This window comes from Pocillopora damicornis, chromosome 10, assembly GCF_964200805.1.
Source record: "Pocillopora damicornis chromosome 10, jaPocDami1.2, whole genome shotgun sequence".
Classification (NCBI taxonomy): Eukaryota; Metazoa; Cnidaria; class Anthozoa; order Scleractinia; family Pocilloporidae; genus Pocillopora; species Pocillopora damicornis.
The window spans coordinates 20,128,711-20,146,262 of record NC_142679.1 but is presented as its reverse complement, the minus strand read 5'-3'; the positions used below and the strand labels follow the sequence as shown (position 1 = coordinate 20,146,262).

The window sequence follows — 17,552 nt, the reverse complement described above, 5'->3', positions numbered from 1 at the left end:
GGCTTGAACGCGTTTCGAACGTTTGAACGCGTTTGAACACGTTTCCAAGTTGAGCAGCAGATTTCTGAAAGTTCTGAACGTTTTCAAATAAATGACTCGACAATTGAATTCATTTCCGAAACTAATCCGGCAATTTCTCTCTCTGTCACTTTTCAGATCGATTATCTTGAAGTCCTTGAAAGGCCTTGCGAGAAATTTAGGGACATCTCACGCTTCTAAATTAAGCAGTAAGGGGTCCACAAATTGTATCTCCTAGAGGGTTGGGAAAGCAGCCCTTACCCCCAACCCTAAGTTCCCGGACTTGAGATGACCTCCGGGCTTCAACTCCCACGCAGCAGAAGCACGTCATGTAAAAAGTGAAAGGAGCTTTGAATTTGAAGTAAATGACAATGAGCACTTAAAAGTTGTGTAACCCGTTTTTGTTGAAAGGATCCCGCTCAAACTGCGTCGAAGAAATTTAAAACCGAACGCAACTTTTATTCCTGAGATTACGCCTGCCGTTCACACCACCAGCCAGAAATTTTTCACTAAAAAACCTAAAAGGCTTTTCCGAAAAGGCTCCTCAAGCCAGATAAATTAAAGTAAAGCAGCTTTTCGGGAATGAAAAACATTTTTGGAGCGAAGCTTCCCGAAACACTGATATCTTTGTTCTGCTAAGTTCCGGATTGACAATTGACAATGGTTTTAATATTCGCACGGCTGAGAAAGCTCGTACTGAGAGTGAAATCTCTGTCTTAAAAGCTGTCCCGTGTTGTAGACCCAAATTAATTCCTCTCAACCCGAATATCAATCATTCAAGCCAGCTTTGCACAATTTGAACCATTCGCGGCTATCACTTAATTTTGCAGGTGGTTTTCCTTTGTCAGCGTCATCATTGATAACAATTATTGTCAGTTCAAGTTATTATCGTTTTGCCAATTCACATCTTCGTCCTAAAATCGCCCTGTTAATGATTTTTTTAGCTTGGTGAGATCACCGGCCTTGTGTTTCCAAAACAACTTTTGTTCCTCAAATATGCCATAAAGAGTGTTAACTCAAAGTTGATTTACGTCAAAAGAAGAAAACGGCTGGAAACTGCTGTTACTCGCATTATTTTCCAAACAAGTTCTAACGGAGCCGACTATTTCGTAGAAATTAGAATTTTTATTCACCAAAACAAAAATACTTGGCAAAATATTTCATCGATTATGAAATCATTTAAATCACGTAAACTTTTGTATCTGGTTCATTTTGGAACAGGGACGTAATAAAGTCTCTTAAATGCATAATGTTATTAAAACTAAAAGACAGAAATTGTTTAGTATACTGATCATGAAACCAGAAACCTTTTAACACCCCATCGGCACCGTCCCTCTGGAATAAGAGCAACGAGTATTTGCAGGTTTTCACAAACTTTTTATTAGAAAAAACTAAAATGGAACATTCTTCGACTGATCGAAAAGAACTTAACCGAAGTAAGAAAAATTAAATTTTCATCAAGAACCTCATTCCGTTCTAATTGCGCAGGCCAGAGCCTATTTGGAAGGCGCTAAGTTATCCAGTTACCCAAATGTGTGCCGTTTATTTGTCTCCCTGCCAAATATATGAGTGCATCTTTGTTTAATTTCAGTCCAGCTTTTCAGAATCGACAGCAACTTTATCCTCATTTTTCTTTGAAATGAAATATGCTCAGAATGTATTTGGAACAGTTAATTTATCCCAACGAATTCCCGATTTTAATGATAACGCTTTACTTCAGCCGAACTTACGTTAACCGTTAACGTACAGTTTTTAATGGTAAAACTGCAGGTTGGTTTAATCTTCAAAAAGAATTAGTGTCAAAAAAGGTTGTTTTGAAGAGTTTTTGGTTAAATTCCAAGTTGCTCTTGCATTAAAGAATTGTCAATCGTCATAGTCTGTGGTATATCAATACGACCACATGTTCACGATATATTAGTCCGCTTCGTTCTTTCTTAAGTTGTAAGGTTACATTAGACCAGAGGCTCTTAACGAGAATAGGGATCATAGCAAATAACCATTTTGTTTTAAAATTTTAGCTTATGAAGTGAATGAAAACAATCTGTTCAGCAACGCCTCAAAAACGTTATGCATAAATGTTAAAGTTCTGTTATGAACGTTTCCATATGTGGACCAGGCTAGAACGCTAATAATACGTTATGTAATTCCGAATATCATGCATAAGGCCATAGAAAACTAATTCTGTATATTAGTGGCTCTCCCTCGATTGGAAAGAGTTTACAATGAGGTCAAGAATAATGAATGATAAGTCAAAATGTGGCACCTTAGCTCGGCGATATAGGGTGCAGTACACCTAGCGTCGAATAGCAGAAAAGCGTTCGCTCATTGAAAGTGGAAAGAGTGTCGGTATCAGCTAGATTTTGACGATATCAATCTGGCAATGAGATTTTCTTATTTAATTTCCTTTATTTTCGTTTCATTCATTGTATTACAGCAAAGTTTAGATGAGATATTCGCATGAACATAAAATGATGTAAAATTACGGAGTTGCGAAGACGAGTAGAACCAAGCAGTTATATTTTTGGTGAGACGGTTAGTTTTGCGATTTTTTTGCAACAAGGAAAACTTTAAATGTTGAAAAAACAAATCGTTCGTTATGGCATTGCAAAATATCAAAGTCAAAAAGCGCATAATCAATTGGAATTGATCAGAGGACATGAACAGATGGCATGATTTCGTTTTATAAATGATAGCCTGTACTCCAAAGCCAAGCAGCAAAAATATGTATATTCGAAATTTAGTTTAATAAATATTCACTCGGCGTTGTTTTCAGTGTGTCGGATAAATATCACTCAATAATTGTTTCGTACCAATTTTCTTCGTTACCAAATATACAAAATTATTTTATTGTCCAATAGTTTGAAATGACAAAGCTGCAAAGTCATCGGACTCCAAGAAGTCCGTCCGTTTATCTAGCTTTATGATAAAAACAACTTAATGAATTTGATGTTAACGTTTGTGAGACTGACACTATTTAAAACTATTCCTTATCTTAAGTAAACTTTGTAAGAATATGAATTCAGGCTGCCTTGCGCGTATCAAGAACACACTGTAAAACTCACCTATTGTGTAATTTGGTTTCATGAATTGCTGTTTAATACTGCGGCATTGCAGTTGTCAGTAAATTGAAATATCTAGATTTTTTGTTCGTTAAAATAAAATTGAAGAGTCGAGCGGAAGAACAACATCGTCCGATGGATCGCATGAAGGTCGGTATTGCAACACCACCGGCTGAGTCCCGGCCACAAAATAACAATTTGTTAAGCAAAAAAAAATAGTGAAACTTCCTTAGGGTATTGTTTGTAATTTTATCGAGGTGTATGAGTTAAACCTACCCGAAGAATGATCCAGCGAGTCGCCACATGCGAAGGAGAATTTTACCAACTGCAAACACAATGAATTAGAAGGATTTTTGTCGATCAGTTTCTCTTCATAATAAGAAAACTTCCTTTCGTCAACAAAGTCGCACAGCAACTACCAAACTGATATTATAAAAACTTACCGTACTAGCGAAAACAATACAGTACAAACTGAAAGATGCAAAATCCATCTTCCTTCACTTCCTCATTACGAGGGTAAAGCACTCTCGTTGAATAACTGTCTAAATCTTAAGCTGTTAAGTTGCAAATTTCGAAAAGACAAGCTTGAATTTATGACTTTTCTTTTCTGCTCCTCTTCTCTCCAGTCGATTAAACGTGCTAAAAACATTCCGTCAACGTCAGTTTGCAGCAATTTGATTGGTTGAAACTCCATCAATATTTAACGGTATTTCCTTTTCTGTCCTTCTATAACATCTGCCCTTCTCAGCCCACCGCGGAGACATTCAAAGAGGAGGACTTCATTACTTTTATCTTAGCTAAAAGTGTATAGCAGAAAAATAAATGGCGTTCAAAACTGTTAGAAAACACTTTGGTGTAAAAAACAATATCCCGCGAGAGGTCGAATTTTCATCGTACAATTTAGGCTATATTGCTTTATTTTAATCAACGAGTTTATTGACTTAGGGTTGTTAACCATATATTCATCTTAGCCATAAGGTGTCCATGAAAATGCTCCCAAAAAACGCAGAACTTGATAATTTTTGTTGCGAAGTCGAAAATATATTTCTATGAGCTCTGATAATGAACACTCCGGCTCGTGCTATTTTAACTCATAACTTTCATTTAATTTTTGGTACTCCTGTTATCAAGATGATTTCTAGCTCGAAAGTGTAATTATCTATCCTAGCTATGCATTATTAATAACTTCTGATATTTTGCGAAAAACTCTAGATCTACAACACGAACAATATTTCAAACAGTTTTCTACTGTTAAAATCGTGTCAAAAACGGATTTTTTACATCCTCTTTCAAAAAAAAAATTACTTAATCAGAAATTATCTTCAATTTAGCGTTAAACCCCTTATCACAACGGTGTGTTGCTCTAAGATTGCCAATATTGAGAAAACCCAGGCGTACTGAATAAACCTCTTTTGTTTGCATTAATTATTTTTTATTAGAGTGCCTTCATTCTAGGGCTTGTGTTAACCACCTTGAGATGCTTTTAATCACACGTTGCCTCCTTTTAGACCTCCCAGTTACTTAATTCAGTCCTACAATGGGTCAAAAAAAAAAGCGGAAGAAGACTATAGAAAATCAACACAAGCGATTATCAACATGGAATGTACTGCGAAGGACGTTCCAGAATACGATTCATAGTGTCGTTCTTTTCATGTTTTCATCCCCAAAGATCAATCTGTTTTCGTTTAAAGTTTTCTTTTTTTTCCGTGACATTGATAGACGACTTTGTGTTTCTTTCCTAACAGCTAGATAATTCCGTTGCCGGGCATCCGATCTTAATCAATCACCATGAGTTGAACTGCATAACACAGGATCACTAGGCACAGCGTGGTCAGTGACGTCACTGGTTTTGTTTGCTTCCTTTTGTAGTAATCTGACTTAAGGACATCTAGAGGTTTCGCCTCTTGGCAAGTTTTCCGCATGAAAGTTTGCCCCAACCAAGGCGGGTTCGCCCCATTTAAAGAAACAGATCAGCCTCGGTTGTGAGTTCGCCTACATACCTTTCAACGATCTTATACTTAGGGCAAAATTCGTTTCTTTTTCGGATGAAGTAATAACAAATTTCAACCGACGTACAAATTTCTTGCTCTGATATGATTTAAACTTATGACCGAGTGATAAACCATCTAAGGGAAAAAAGTTTTGAGCCTTCAACATATTCGCAGTTGGCAAACCAGCTGGTCCTTCCATCCATTCAAACTCCGTAATTAATCAGAAATATCCACCTACATCAGTCAAACCCTAAATCAATATACTCCTCTCGTGGATTTTTCCGAATACGATGAGAAAGACCCAAAAATCGTCCCGGTTAGTAATTTCCAACAAATGACAAGAGTCCTGTGCTGTGTATTAAGCAAGACAAAGATGACTTAGCTTTGATGCTGTCTCTGTTCAGTTCACACGGGTAATACATGATTAATGAATACTTAATCTCATTCCGGAAAACGGCGTGGAAAAAGGCACGGAATTTATAGGGAGAAGGATAATATTTTGTTCCCTCGCTCTTTGTGCCAAGATTTTCCGAGAGCCATGTGTGAGCACCGAGAATCTTTGAGGAAAATTTAAGAAAAAGGTTGGATTGTAACGCACACGCAACCCAAAAGATTTCAAAAAAGTTGCAAACGGTGTTTTCGTCCCGCAAAGAACCTTTTTTCAATAATTTTACCGTGCACACGAATCCGAATGCAGTTTACATTACTGAATGCTAAGAGGTAATACGCCGTAAAAAATTGTAATTCGTATTATTATTATTATTATTATCATCATCATCATCAATATTATTATTGAAAATGCTGTTTTGGATGTTAGAGGTAGGCATGACCGAACGCTGGAAAAATAAGGATTTGCTTTAAGTCCATCACGCCCCATTTTTTCCCCGCTCTCCCTTGACCTGCCCTACACGTTCGCCTCGTGCTTACCTCCACTGGTCTGAATCTGCTCACTTACATCCCCTGCCTTTCTTCCCCTCCAGAAAAAAGAATGACAGATGTTTCGCTGGTTAACATTGTGTCAATTCTCTACCCACGGATCTTAATAAAACTGTTTGGCTGCCGGGCAACATAATTCTATCCGCAAATTAGAAAAAAAAAATTACCATCGAGGTCGCAATATTCTGGAATAGCATAACAATTTTAGCCCGAAAACTTTTATGTAAATACCTTTCCCTAATAAAATTTTGCACTTTGTTTTCAGTGCGTGATTGTTCATCATTTAAGACGGGATGGAAGTTATTCGGGAGATTTGTGGTTCATTTTCAACATATCTTATTTCTTCTATTTTTATAACGGTGGTTATGTAAATATTACGAGTCGGGTAATTAATTTTTTCGAAAATTGAAGGTCCACAAGTGACAAGTATGGCATGCTCTAAATGAGTTTCAATTACATGACAATGGAAAGGAAAATGCTGATGTGGAAAAATACGTTCAAGTCATCAATCGCCTTATAAACAACATAGCTTTTAGGAATTGTGTACAAATTTGGTAAGATATGGTGGAGTAACTGCTTAAATTGAGGGAGGTTGAAGAGTATTAGTGAGCTGCATGCGCATGACACATGCTTCAGTTAAATGAAGAACATAAATTATGAATGAAGCTATTATCAGATGTGCGAAACAATATAATCCTGAATAATAGAGAGCTATTGTTTGTTTTTGTGAGCACGTATCTGAGACTTTAACCAAACCAGTCATCTTGCACAACCAAGAATTAGCTGTAACTTAATATTGTTACTCTCAGTCGTGGTAAGAACATGCGGACACTTTCCGTTTCTGGTGTTCAAACCCTCAGCAAAAGAAGCGTGAAGGAGAGCGCGCCATCCTTCCTTGGGCTTTTAATAAAAGACGGTTTCAGGCAGTCTACCGCTGCTTGTAAAACCTCTGATCACTGTCTGTTTAGCCTGTGGGCAGGCTCTTGTGTAAGATTTCTTCTTCATAGCCCCTTTTCTGGTGCCTATTAAATCAATGGCAGTTGCTTATAGAAAAAGTTATTGAAACCCCCCAGGTCATTCGTTAGTTTATATCTTCATCCTCACTACCCTGAATTTCATGTGTGGATTAGTACGCCTCATTCAAATATGGCAGGTTATTCTCATTTAGACAGAGATTGTCAATGGGGTAAATACCCTCTTTTCGTACACATCCGTGGTGGCCTGTCATCTTGTTTTGAAAGGAGCAGGAACATTCTTTCTGACATATACAATGTCCCCAAAAATGTCAATTTAGAAATAACTCGTAAACAAACCATAAATGGAAGGGAGATGATACCATTTGGAGAATTGACGTCTTTTGACTTACGAAAAACAAACGGAAGTTGTAGGAATAGAGAAGACCGTAATCAGCTGTCTTGTTTCGTGACTCTGGCGCGTAGCGAATTACAACTAAAACAATAGACTAATTTAAAGCTTTGCAGATTAAGGATTCAAATGCTGCAAAAATTGTGCCATTTTTTATGATGCAGAAAACCTTATTTCAAATTTGTTTACTCTAAATAGCGAACATGTATTGCGAAATCAGAGTAGAAGGCGACACTGAGACGCTTGCGTTTTAAAAATGTTCACCTTACAATTATCAGAATTTGCACGACAACTTCCAAGATAGTTTTGGAACTGTTGTTTTGGAATCATCTTCAATAGTTTAGTTACGCCTACCACTGTTTTACTACTTTTCGAGAAAAATGATTAAGGAAGTATTTTTTCAATAATAATAAAAAATATATAATGAACAACGCACAAGAGAGGAATCTTTCTCTTCGCAGGTGTTCTGGACTTCCCGCAAAATTGTCGAAAGTTTCAAAATTTGAATCACTGGACCCATGCCGCGATGTTAGTCGAGTGGGATTGAAACGAGTGACGCAATCGTATGCGGAAACGAGGTTAGAAAACACTAATAAAAAATCTTTGCATGCAATCAAAATGGCGGGTACCGAACCGGAGAATAAGTCTTATGTAGACTTACGAGAAAAGCTTAACAAGAATTCATCTACCAACAAAAAGCAGTTCTGGGAGAATAGAAAGCGGAAACGTGACCAAAATGTTGTTTCACATCGCCAATATCCAACGCATGACAGAGAAATTGAACTGCAGAAAGTTCATCAAGGAATTCGTCAGCGAATTTTATTCGATAAAGAGGAATGCGACAAAATTGAACAAAAAATCGACGAAATAGTTCATTGTGCAGATGAGGGAAATTATAAAAGCAGAACAGTTGATAGAGCACCATTACGCGTTAAATATTTCTTCGGAGAGGGCTACACGTACGGGAAACAGCTCACAGAGCGAGGACCCGGACAGGAGAGACTTTTTCCTCGGGGAGAAGTCGATGAAATTCCGCAGTGGATTTATGATTTGGTTGTATTGCGGCTGGAGAAGGCTGGAATCGTGCCTAAAGGCTTTGTGAACAGTGCTGTGATTAACGACTATCAACCCGGAGGTTGCATAGTTTCGCACATCGATCCACCACACATCTTTGACCGTCCAATTGTTTCGTGTTCGTTTTTCAGCGAATCCTCGCTCAGTTTTGGCTGCAAATTCAGTTTCAAACCTATTCGCACATCAACGCCAGTCTTAACACTTCCACTACCTCGAGGCTGCGTGACAACTTTAAGGTGAGTTTGCTATATTCAAGTTTATTTTGTTTGAGCAAGTGATTTGCATTATCCCTTGCATTAGTGCACTGCTGCGGCATTTAAAATTGTCTTGCCAGTGTATTGCGTAATTGAAAATCGAATTCTTCAAACCAAAGAGACACACTTCTCTGAGAGTGACTGGCATTTGATTTTTCACTCGAATCTGACTTTATCTGGTTACTACCGTTTGTGCTGAATAATGTTGTATCCATTGTTACAAATGAATATCAAATATCTTGTTCTTTGTGAGGTCACGTATTAGTCAAGGGTTTGGTACAATTTTTATTTCCTCTTCTTACAAAGGCACCGGGAACATATGTTCAAATGTGTCAATCTAAATTTGAGAAGATAATTGTGCAATGTTAAAAAAAAAAAAAAAAGCCACAGTGCGGGATACTACATGTAGATGCCATCCGTACAAATATTCTAGGAATTTTTTTCACTTCTTATCTTAATTTAGAATTCACGAGTAACATGTTCACGGTTCATTATTTTGACTCCAGTCAAGACTAGCACTGTCTAAGCTCAGCATAAATGGAATTAACACTTACTGATCTTTCCTCTCTGTTTCCAACAGCGGTTATGCAGCCGATGACATCACACATTGTATCAGACCTCAAGATGTAAAAGCAAGAAGAGCTGTGATCATTGTAAGGAGGTAGGGAGTAGTTTACTTGTTAGCACCTTGGCTTTGAAATGCTGCAACTGTATATTGCTCTCTCGCTTAGGTAAATGTACCCTGCAAAAAGAGATTTTTGTGATTAATTCTCTTTGTTTTCAAGAAATAGCATAAACAAAAAATGTCTACTTTCCTAGCAGTGTTCTTTAGGACCCTACTTAAGCTCGAAACAAAACAAATTTAAAGCGAGTGAACCATGTTTTTTCTTCTGAAAAATATATCACACCGAAAAGTTAAGTAATATTGGGGCACTTTCAAACATTATTAGATATCTTGGAGACCTTTTTACCTGGAGCAGAATACTGCTGGCAGGTTGGTTCTTAGCCAGTTAACATGTCATTTCAGTAGCTGTTATCTTATCAGACATTGCAAGTGTGGTGCTAAATTTCATATTCCTTAGAATCAAACTTGTATCATAATTGCTAACCATAACTGGTTTAGATGTCTGCACCACACTATATAAATCTCCTTTTACTTTAATATTTGGAATCTGTTGTCCTTTGAAAGAGAATCAATCAAATAATTTACACTGTGTGCATCAGCTATTCTCTGCTACATGATTACTTGGGACACTTCTCTAGGAAGACACCTGTGATGTTTTTTTGCCCCTCTCCCCCATCCAATGTTGTTAATATCCAATGTTTCTATGCCATCTTGAAAACCAACAATAGAGAACTTACCGTTAAGTAAAGATGATTTTGAGATGTGAACGGCAACCATAAGAAGAATAAAACTAATTGCATGCATTGATGCCAGTGTATCACCAGTGAGTTCATCATTTTAGCATTTCAAACCAAAGTTTGCTGACCAAAAAGGTGTAGTGAGCATTAGGAATGGGAACTTTCAAATTCAAGATGCCATCTGTGTCTCTAAAACATTTGTGTGCTTAAGCTTTCTAGTGAGAGGGGCAAGGGGGGAAGGGGTGGGGGTGGGTAGTAACTGTCCCAAAAAATGTGTCTGAGAGTATAGATCTTTATAACCCAAAACACTCACAATGTTGTTTCATCGATCTTTATTTATCAGTTTCAACTTGATTTCAGAGTATATCCAGATGCACCAAGACTTGAACCATTAATTAATGGCAGCAAGGATCAAGATGGGGAAAGTAACAGAGACAGTGATGATGATGAAGATGAAGAAAATGATGAAGAGCCCCCATCACCCAAGAAGAAACGTGTGGTGTTGAAAAGGAACTTTAAACGTCCCAGCCAAGAAGCTAAGAATTCCTCTGATCAGTAAGGAGATTGATAATTTGATCAAGTGATGACAGTCCAGCAGAGGATATAATATTGGTGCAAGACATCAGAAATAGCTTCAGTGAAGGTTCAGTTGGACAAACATCATTCTGGCTGGGGCCAGAGCTCAGTCCTTCCCATGGATCTAAGACAGGCTTGTGTAGTTTAACCTTATATATGTTGTGACTTGCTGTTCAAGTCACAAATGATAGTTGCAGTCTATAGGTTAGATCTGTGTTGTGGCTCTCTTTTGCCAGTCATGTTTAATTCAAATTTTTCTCATTCTGTTATGTAGACTTTGCCTCTATTGTATAGTTTTTAGTCAAGATCTTTTAAATTGCTTTCAATCTGTCAAGCTTCCTGACCTGTCAGTAGTGTGCAAATGTATTGGTCAATTTTGAAAGTTGTCATTTGCTCATTATATTGGCGACTGTTTATCTTGAAAAGCAACTGGCCTTTAAAGTGACCAAAATGATTTCAATTTCTTAGTTCCATCCTATGGTTTGTGAAAAGTAATACTTGATTATTTGGAATGCCAATGTGATCCATTCTGCAATTTGAATTTCTTTGGACAGATACTGACGATTTTTTACAACCCTAGTAATGCTGAATAATGAGGACAGAATTGGGGATTTCAGCTCTCAGGAAGTCAAGGTGTTCAAAATTCCATAGACATAAATTCCTGTCAAATCTGTATGAGTACTGATTTTATCTGCCCTGTTCTATACTGCCTTTTACAACATAGACCCAAAATCTTTTCCATTCTTCTCAAAATGTTTTCCACCAGAAACACTGACAAACTCAGTGAGGTTTGCTTAAGGAGAACAAAACTATCTCCTTTCATTGGAGGGGTTGGTGAAAAGGTCATTTTTGACATAAGCAGTTTTTGTTCAGATGCTGGCAATAAAAGATTTGATCATAAAATGATTTTTAAACCATAGAATGGAACTAAAGACATGAAAAAAAACCCAAATAAGTGGCACTTCAATCACCATGTTGATTATTGGTCGAAAAAAAAAAACACTATGGAAGTTATAGTACTGTACATATACATTGCCATATGTCAGCCTTCCTTCCCAAGTTATTTAGGCACTGTATATTGTATATACAAAGATTTACCCATAGGTATATGTATCATGAAGGTAGCATGTACTTCCAAAGAAGTTGGTTTACAGAGCAATTACCTGTTGAGACAGTCTGAAGGAAGGTGTTTTTGTTAATGATGTGTTCCTTGTACTTTATCCTTCAATTCATGTTCTCTTAGTTTTAAGCTACAACCTGTTTTGCAGCATTTGCAAGAATTTCAATTTATGATATAACTTTATCAAGCAACCTTTAGATTTGCCAAAAAAAGTACAAGGGGAAATGGAAACCTTCATATTGTTGGGTGCTATATATAAAGATGTACTCTACTAGTTAGTTTCAGAATCACATTTGAAACTTTTTTTTTGGTAAATTGTTTGCACAATTGACCATTTTGTGGTTTAACATTGGAACAGAACTCTATGGTAATGAATTAAAGTGTAGTTTGATCAGAAGCTGTGTAAAATATGTCAAAGAATGCAGTCAATATTCTATTTTGGGACAACTTTTGATTTACATGCAACAGAATGTTGTTTTCAGTGAAAATGGAAATCAAATCATACATGCTTGCTTTCTGAACCAAAGTAAATAAGAAACATGACAGTTTCTTTTGACAAGTAGCAGCTTTGTTTTGTCAAACTAGAACCGTTAATTTCTGAATGCATTGTTAATAATTTTTATTTAATTAAAAACCTTTATGCTGTACAAGGTTTCCTAAGTAGACAAGACACATTTGTTGTGGGGCAGTTGGTTCTCGGGAATTTTTTTGTATTTGGCCTGTACTAGATAATTTCAAATTGTGTACCAGGCAGTTTAAGGTTATGCATGGTTCTGTGGCAATTCAAATGAAATCGATGTATTACTAAAGAACATATCTTTATAGGGAGACTCTTACAATATGTCCATGAGTGAAGAAAACGAGGCCATTTAATTGAAAACTACTGATTAATATATTCCTTTAGCACCCTAACATCAGTATGCATCTTCTCCATATTGTTCTCTCTACATTTCTTAAGGTGCTGACAAGGAGAATTTGTTGAACAATCAAGAGTTTCTTTAGTTGGTGATCATGTCCTTAATTCTCATGACCTTAATGTGTGTGATGCAGGGGTGTTATTGAAAGGAGAAATAAGATTCTAGTCTCTCCAAGGGGTAGGAGGGTTAACTCCCCTAAGTGATTAAGACGGAATTTCTCCTTACAATATCAATAATTGATATTGTCTGCTTCATAGTGAATTATTCACTATGAAGCAGACAAGTGATGAGAATAAAGAAAATTAATAATTAGGACATAATTAGTTGATTCATTACCAAATTATTGGAACTAACATGAGAATTGTTTGCCGGACAGGAAGGGGAATTGTAATGAGGTCTTGGGTGTTAAAGGGTTAAAAATCTTCCTGTTAGATTTTTTCCTGAATACTTTTTAAACTTTGCTATTTTGTGACATAGGGGGGTAAATTTGACTGTAAATAGATTGTTTGTGTTTTGCCTGGAGCAACTCGTTCAGGGATAAAAAGGCTGTGTGTACACCCGCTAGTATGAGTGATTAGTATTGTGAAGACAAATTATTTACGTGACCATATTCTACGCTGTAAATATTCACAATGTATACCTGCAATACATGAATAAGAAAATGTTTATACCTGCATGAATGTGATTACTTTGATTGAAAAAATTGAAAATCTTCGAGCAAAAACATCAAGAGGAAACTCGATTCAAGGATTTTCCACAGGTAAAACGAGGCCAAAACAAAACAAAATTTTCCGAAATGCCTCACTGATTTACTAAAGGACGTAACCTTGGGCAATTTTCAGAACTTGCAAAGGTGACCAAAAAAATCTCCAACCGTTAACTGTTATTGAATGACCCCAGGCAAGATGTAATCTAGTGCCCTAGCAAATTACCGCAATGTTGTTCATGATTGGAGTAATATTTATTATGGTGCATGTACAGATAGTAACTCTAACGTCGGTAGCGGTCGTTTTTCGTCGTTTCTTGACTAGCGGTGCCATTTCTTCTGGAAATGTTGGTAGAAGCGGTTTTCTCAATCGCTGGGGTAACCAAGCTTGGTAGAATGTGTTTTAAATATAGCCAAAATTTATTTTAGAAGCCAAGAGACTGAGTTAGTTCCGATCGCGTTATAGTTAATGACTTTTCTAAAGTGGAAAAAGTATATTTGCAGTTCAATCATTTCCTCTGTACGACTCATTTCATGATACAAAGAATGGAAAAAAACCCCTCAAACCTTTTGCAGGATCAAAGACATTTTGCAGATAGGCCAAGAACTTTGAAAATACGTTTACCTTCAATCATTTAAAATTATTAACTTAGAGAATTCGGAAAGCCAGATCGCAGAATATTGCAATTTGGTGTGACAAAGATCAGATCAGAGGTGTATTCAAACTTAATCTGACATGGTCTGATATACAATATCCTATTAAAACATGCTCTTAGTCGCTTTTGTGGTACCTCTTCCTTTTTTCTCAGAAAAATGAAAATTAAACAACTGTAGCAACTGTAACATTAGAATGTATAGTTTCTGTAAAGAATGTTTTTAGGCTCACTGTCAAGACCCTAATCAGGAGTACTTCAGCGGTGCATCATACCTTCAGCTCATAGTGAGACGCTCTTAGAAGAATAAGAGGTTAATATGGGTTTAGTTAAATAGTGTTTGGTGTTTCTAAGCACCCATTCCTCCGATTGTTTGCGCAAATAGTATCCACGCTCTATCAGTTAGAATAAGCAGATCATCTCTTAATGTCTTGCGCTTTTGCTTGACCCAATGTTATTTCCTTTGGTGAAATATAGCTTCAAGAGAGCGAGGGGAGATTTAACAGTTGATGTGTTTACGGAAAATTGGAGTATTGGCTTTCAATAGAGCTTTATGGTGTTAGGATGAAATGCTCATAACGACGGTTTCTGGGTGCGATTCAATGAATGAAATTATAGAATTAGCGAGTTTTAACTAATCCTGTAATACTCGTTACTTTGATAACCCGTATCAGTTCATCTTTGAAAACAAGCTTAATGTAGTCGTCGGGAAAAACCAGAGAAAACAAAAACAACTTCGCGGGTCAAAGTTTCAGTTGTACTTCCAACTCCTGCGATCAACTTTACCAGGCGATCTTCGACACGGGCGTCTCAGAACCCCCCTCACCCCTCCCCTCTCCGCTGCTCCCGCGCCTACTGTTTCAGACGGGTTACGATTCAACTTGGATACGAGAAGCCCTCAAGGTTTGAATTTGAGAATGGTTTGTTTATCTTTTGTTTAAGAGTCGGTTTAGGAGTATCGGCTCGCTACATTGGCAATCCTCAGACGACATTACAGCCCAAAACTCTAAATCCTGTTAGTAGTATCCAATAAAACAAATTAGCCAAACCGCCATATCTACTCAAATACAAAAGCGTAACCAAGGAGCAACAAATCGACCCATTAAACGATTGAAATTTAACACGGCCTCACAAGGTAACTCTGTGTGATGTGCTACGGAAATATCCCAGCATCACGCGTCCCCCTTATTTGAGATGCTTAACTCGGTATCCAGCTGGTTATCTAAATCTAGTGCGCTGCGTCGATTTTTATTTGATACCATCGGTTTTCTCTTGGTTTTGATTGGGTAACAAGGGTGAATAGCTAAACATTTTCATAGCGCACATATATTTTAAAGGAAACTGTCAGATGTTAATTACAATCTGAGATGAGAAATGTCAGTTAGTGGAAAACACAACAACAATTGTTCGTCCTTTATTTTCAAATTTCTGGCTTATTCCAGGTAAGACTAATCTCGCACCTGTCTGATCAAGCCTCAATAACGTTCCGCTTACCTGAGCTGGGAGTCCCGCAGGTGCTCGTTCCTCACTTTTCGATGTTTCGCTCACACCGTCGAAGTGACTGCGCAGGGGAGTGCTGAAGCTTCAGCATATCATAACGACCTGTTTAGATGAAGGTGATACTGAACTTATTTAGGCCAAGGCAACACTAGAAATTTTACAAGTTTCGCTGTTTATTCGCTAGCACCCAGTTATATGCACTAGGGAGGGGGCGGTTTTTGTAAGAGTAACATGAGTCAAGGGAACTAATTTTCTCTTGAGAGTCATGCTTGTCATGTGAGAGGTAAATGTTGTCCCCAGAACATTGTTCTATGATCAAGAAATAACTTGAACATGGACCTGTGGAACGTAATCGAGGTCTTAGAGACAACGAGATCTCCTATGTGTGGGATCTTGTCAGCTTAGAAGCAACTCAAACCTATCCATAGCAACCATTTCTTTAGTTAACTTAAGGAATAGCCTGGGTACTAGTGTATGATATTGAGGACAGAATTTGCGCGTTAAATATTTACGCTATAGACAACAACACTATACACGGAATGGCGGAATTGAACAACTGATCCACATGACAAAGCGATCACGCTTCTGGCTCGTGTAAAACGATCTTTACAAACTACAATTAATTTTCTCCATTGAACAATTACGGTGTTACAGTTTTATAACGTTAACGGATAAAAGAAGTCGGCACAAAAGGAAAGTTTCACGTGGGTCCGTAGAATGCCTGGATATGAAGGAAAGGTAGGTTGCCTAACTGTTAGTATGGTAATGGTTTTGTTTATGAAAGAGCAACTCTAATAATTCCTTGATCGTTTTACTTTTCCTATAATTAATATTTTTTCTCTTAGTAAGAACCCAGCGCGAGGTAAAATCGCTCACTTTTAGCAAATAGAAAACCGATTAGTTCGGCTTATGTTTATTTATTTCGAAGAGGTTCCTTGGTAATGTTGGTCACTAAAGTAGGTACTTGACAGCACAAGCCGAGAGACAAAATGCCGCCGAGAGCGTGTATTTTCAGCGTGTCGTGATAGAGCTTTAAATTAGCTGCAGTACCTATTTTATTTATTTACATTTTTAACTCTTTAGTTCTAAAAACGTTTGTTGAATGCACAACTTTGATCATCTTAATTACGGAGGAAAGTTTAGCCTTATGTAACACATTTTCCCACGCTTCGATACAGTTTTTCATATTTCCGCCAGCCACGTATATTTTAAGAGGAAGGGTGGAGGGTCCCCCCCCCCCCCCCGGGGGAAAGAAGCAAACCAGTCCGGACTTTTTAACTTTATATTAAAGTTTCAAAGGTTCTGAAACCACTGGTAAGCTCTGTATTCAAATGAAATATTTATATTTTAATATCAATTATTTAATCAACAGCTATAAACAAATAACCAATTTTTTTGCTTGTATACTCATTTGTTTACTTTTAAGAACAATTTTGGTGTCGACAAAACTGAACGTCAAGAAAGTTTTTTTCTATTGTTTTAGTCCCGCTATCATTACATCAGAGGAAATTGGGCTAGAATAATTTTTAATACTGTAGATAACCTTGAACTGTACACTTTTAATAGTTTATCTGATTTTAAATGCTTGAATAGGTAGCCTTAACGTCGGTATGCTGATAAAAGGCTTCAGAGCCAGTTTATTAACATGCGTGACTGGTTCAAAATAAACCGCTTGGAGAGTTTTCTAGGGAAGTCGCAACTTGAATTTGTCATATCGGCTCTAGACTGAAAACTCAAAAACTGTCATTGTCTTCTTTCATAGCCAGTATATTTGCGTAACAACTCACAAAACATGAACAGTATTTGAAATATTCCTTACGTATAGGTCTCCCTGATCAGGGGTTGATAAGGACCAGGATCGCTCCTTTACTTTCTCTTTGACTGTCTCGATAGATACTTGTATCGGTCCGCGGCTTGACAGAATTCACTGACGTGCCCCTCACATAGTCGGTTTGAATGCCTTTCCCGAATATTAGCCTTTCTTTTAAACATCTAAGCGATCAATGGTCAAATATATTGCG

The 17,552-nt window shown here is 37.2% G+C and overlaps 4 protein-coding genes and 2 long non-coding RNA genes across 6 annotated transcripts in view; 2 read left to right on the top strand and 4 right to left on the bottom strand.

The window, feature by feature from the left end:
• LOC113664582 (polycystin-1) overlaps window positions 1–3,711 on the bottom strand; it is a 33,195-nt gene extending 29,484 nt beyond the window's left edge. Inside the window, exons 1-2 of the mRNA XM_027180208.2 lie at window positions 3,521–3,711; window positions 3,354–3,402 (exon numbers count right to left, since the gene is read on the bottom strand). Coding sequence (XP_027036009.2) covers window positions 3,354–3,402; window positions 3,521–3,568 — 97 coding nt within the window. The 5' untranslated portion in view covers window positions 3,569–3,711. The remainder of the gene's footprint in view (window positions 1–3,353; window positions 3,403–3,520) is intronic.
• The window catches only part of LOC149039319 (uncharacterized), a 167,393-nt gene that overhangs the window by 36,834 nt on the left and 113,007 nt on the right, over window positions 1–17,552 (bottom strand). The window lies entirely within an intron of this gene.
• On the bottom strand, window positions 4,488–6,320 carry LOC149039323 (uncharacterized). Its single transcript, XR_016180582.1, has 3 exons — window positions 6,236–6,320; window positions 5,996–6,142; window positions 4,488–5,419 (listed from the first exon to the last, which is right to left on the bottom strand). It is a non-coding gene; the product is annotated as an uncharacterized LOC149039323 (long non-coding RNA).
• On the top strand, window positions 7,953–13,346 carry LOC113664606 (RNA demethylase ALKBH5). The gene is made up of 3 exons (XM_027180230.2): window positions 7,953–8,679; window positions 9,278–9,358; window positions 10,420–13,346. Exons 1-3 carry the CDS (start codon window positions 7,988–7,990, stop codon window positions 10,616–10,618), a joined length of 972 nt encoding a protein of 323 aa, XP_027036031.2. The 5' UTR covers window positions 7,953–7,987; the 3' UTR covers window positions 10,619–13,346.
• On the bottom strand, window positions 9,309–17,480 carry LOC149039322 (uncharacterized). The gene is made up of 3 exons (XR_016180585.1): window positions 17,351–17,480; window positions 15,526–15,633; window positions 9,309–9,439 (listed from the first exon to the last, which is right to left on the bottom strand). It is a non-coding gene; the product is annotated as an uncharacterized LOC149039322 (long non-coding RNA).
• LOC113664619 (unconventional myosin-XV) overlaps window positions 15,851–17,552 on the top strand; it is a 42,925-nt gene continuing 41,223 nt past the window's right edge. Inside the window, exon 1 of the mRNA XM_089185248.1 lies at window positions 15,851–16,269. Within this exon, the coding sequence (XP_089041374.1) occupies window positions 16,249–16,269 (21 nt within the window). The 5' untranslated portion in view covers window positions 15,851–16,248. The remainder of the gene's footprint in view (window positions 16,270–17,552) is intronic.

What these genes read in the sequence shown, in the direction of transcription:
- LOC113664606 (XM_027180230.2), top strand. Translation starts at nt 7,988, where the DNA reads ATGGCGGGTACCGAACCGGAGAATAAGTCTTATGTAGACTTACGAGAA. An exon ending in GGCTGCGTGACAACTTTAAG is followed by an intron (nt 8,680 to 9,277) that starts GTGAGTTTGCTA and finishes TGTTTCCAACAG; the next exon opens with CGGTTATGCAGCCGATGACA. An exon ending in GCTGTGATCATTGTAAGGAG is followed by an intron (nt 9,359 to 10,419) that starts GTAGGGAGTAGT and finishes ACTTGATTTCAG; the next exon opens with AGTATATCCAGATGCACCAA.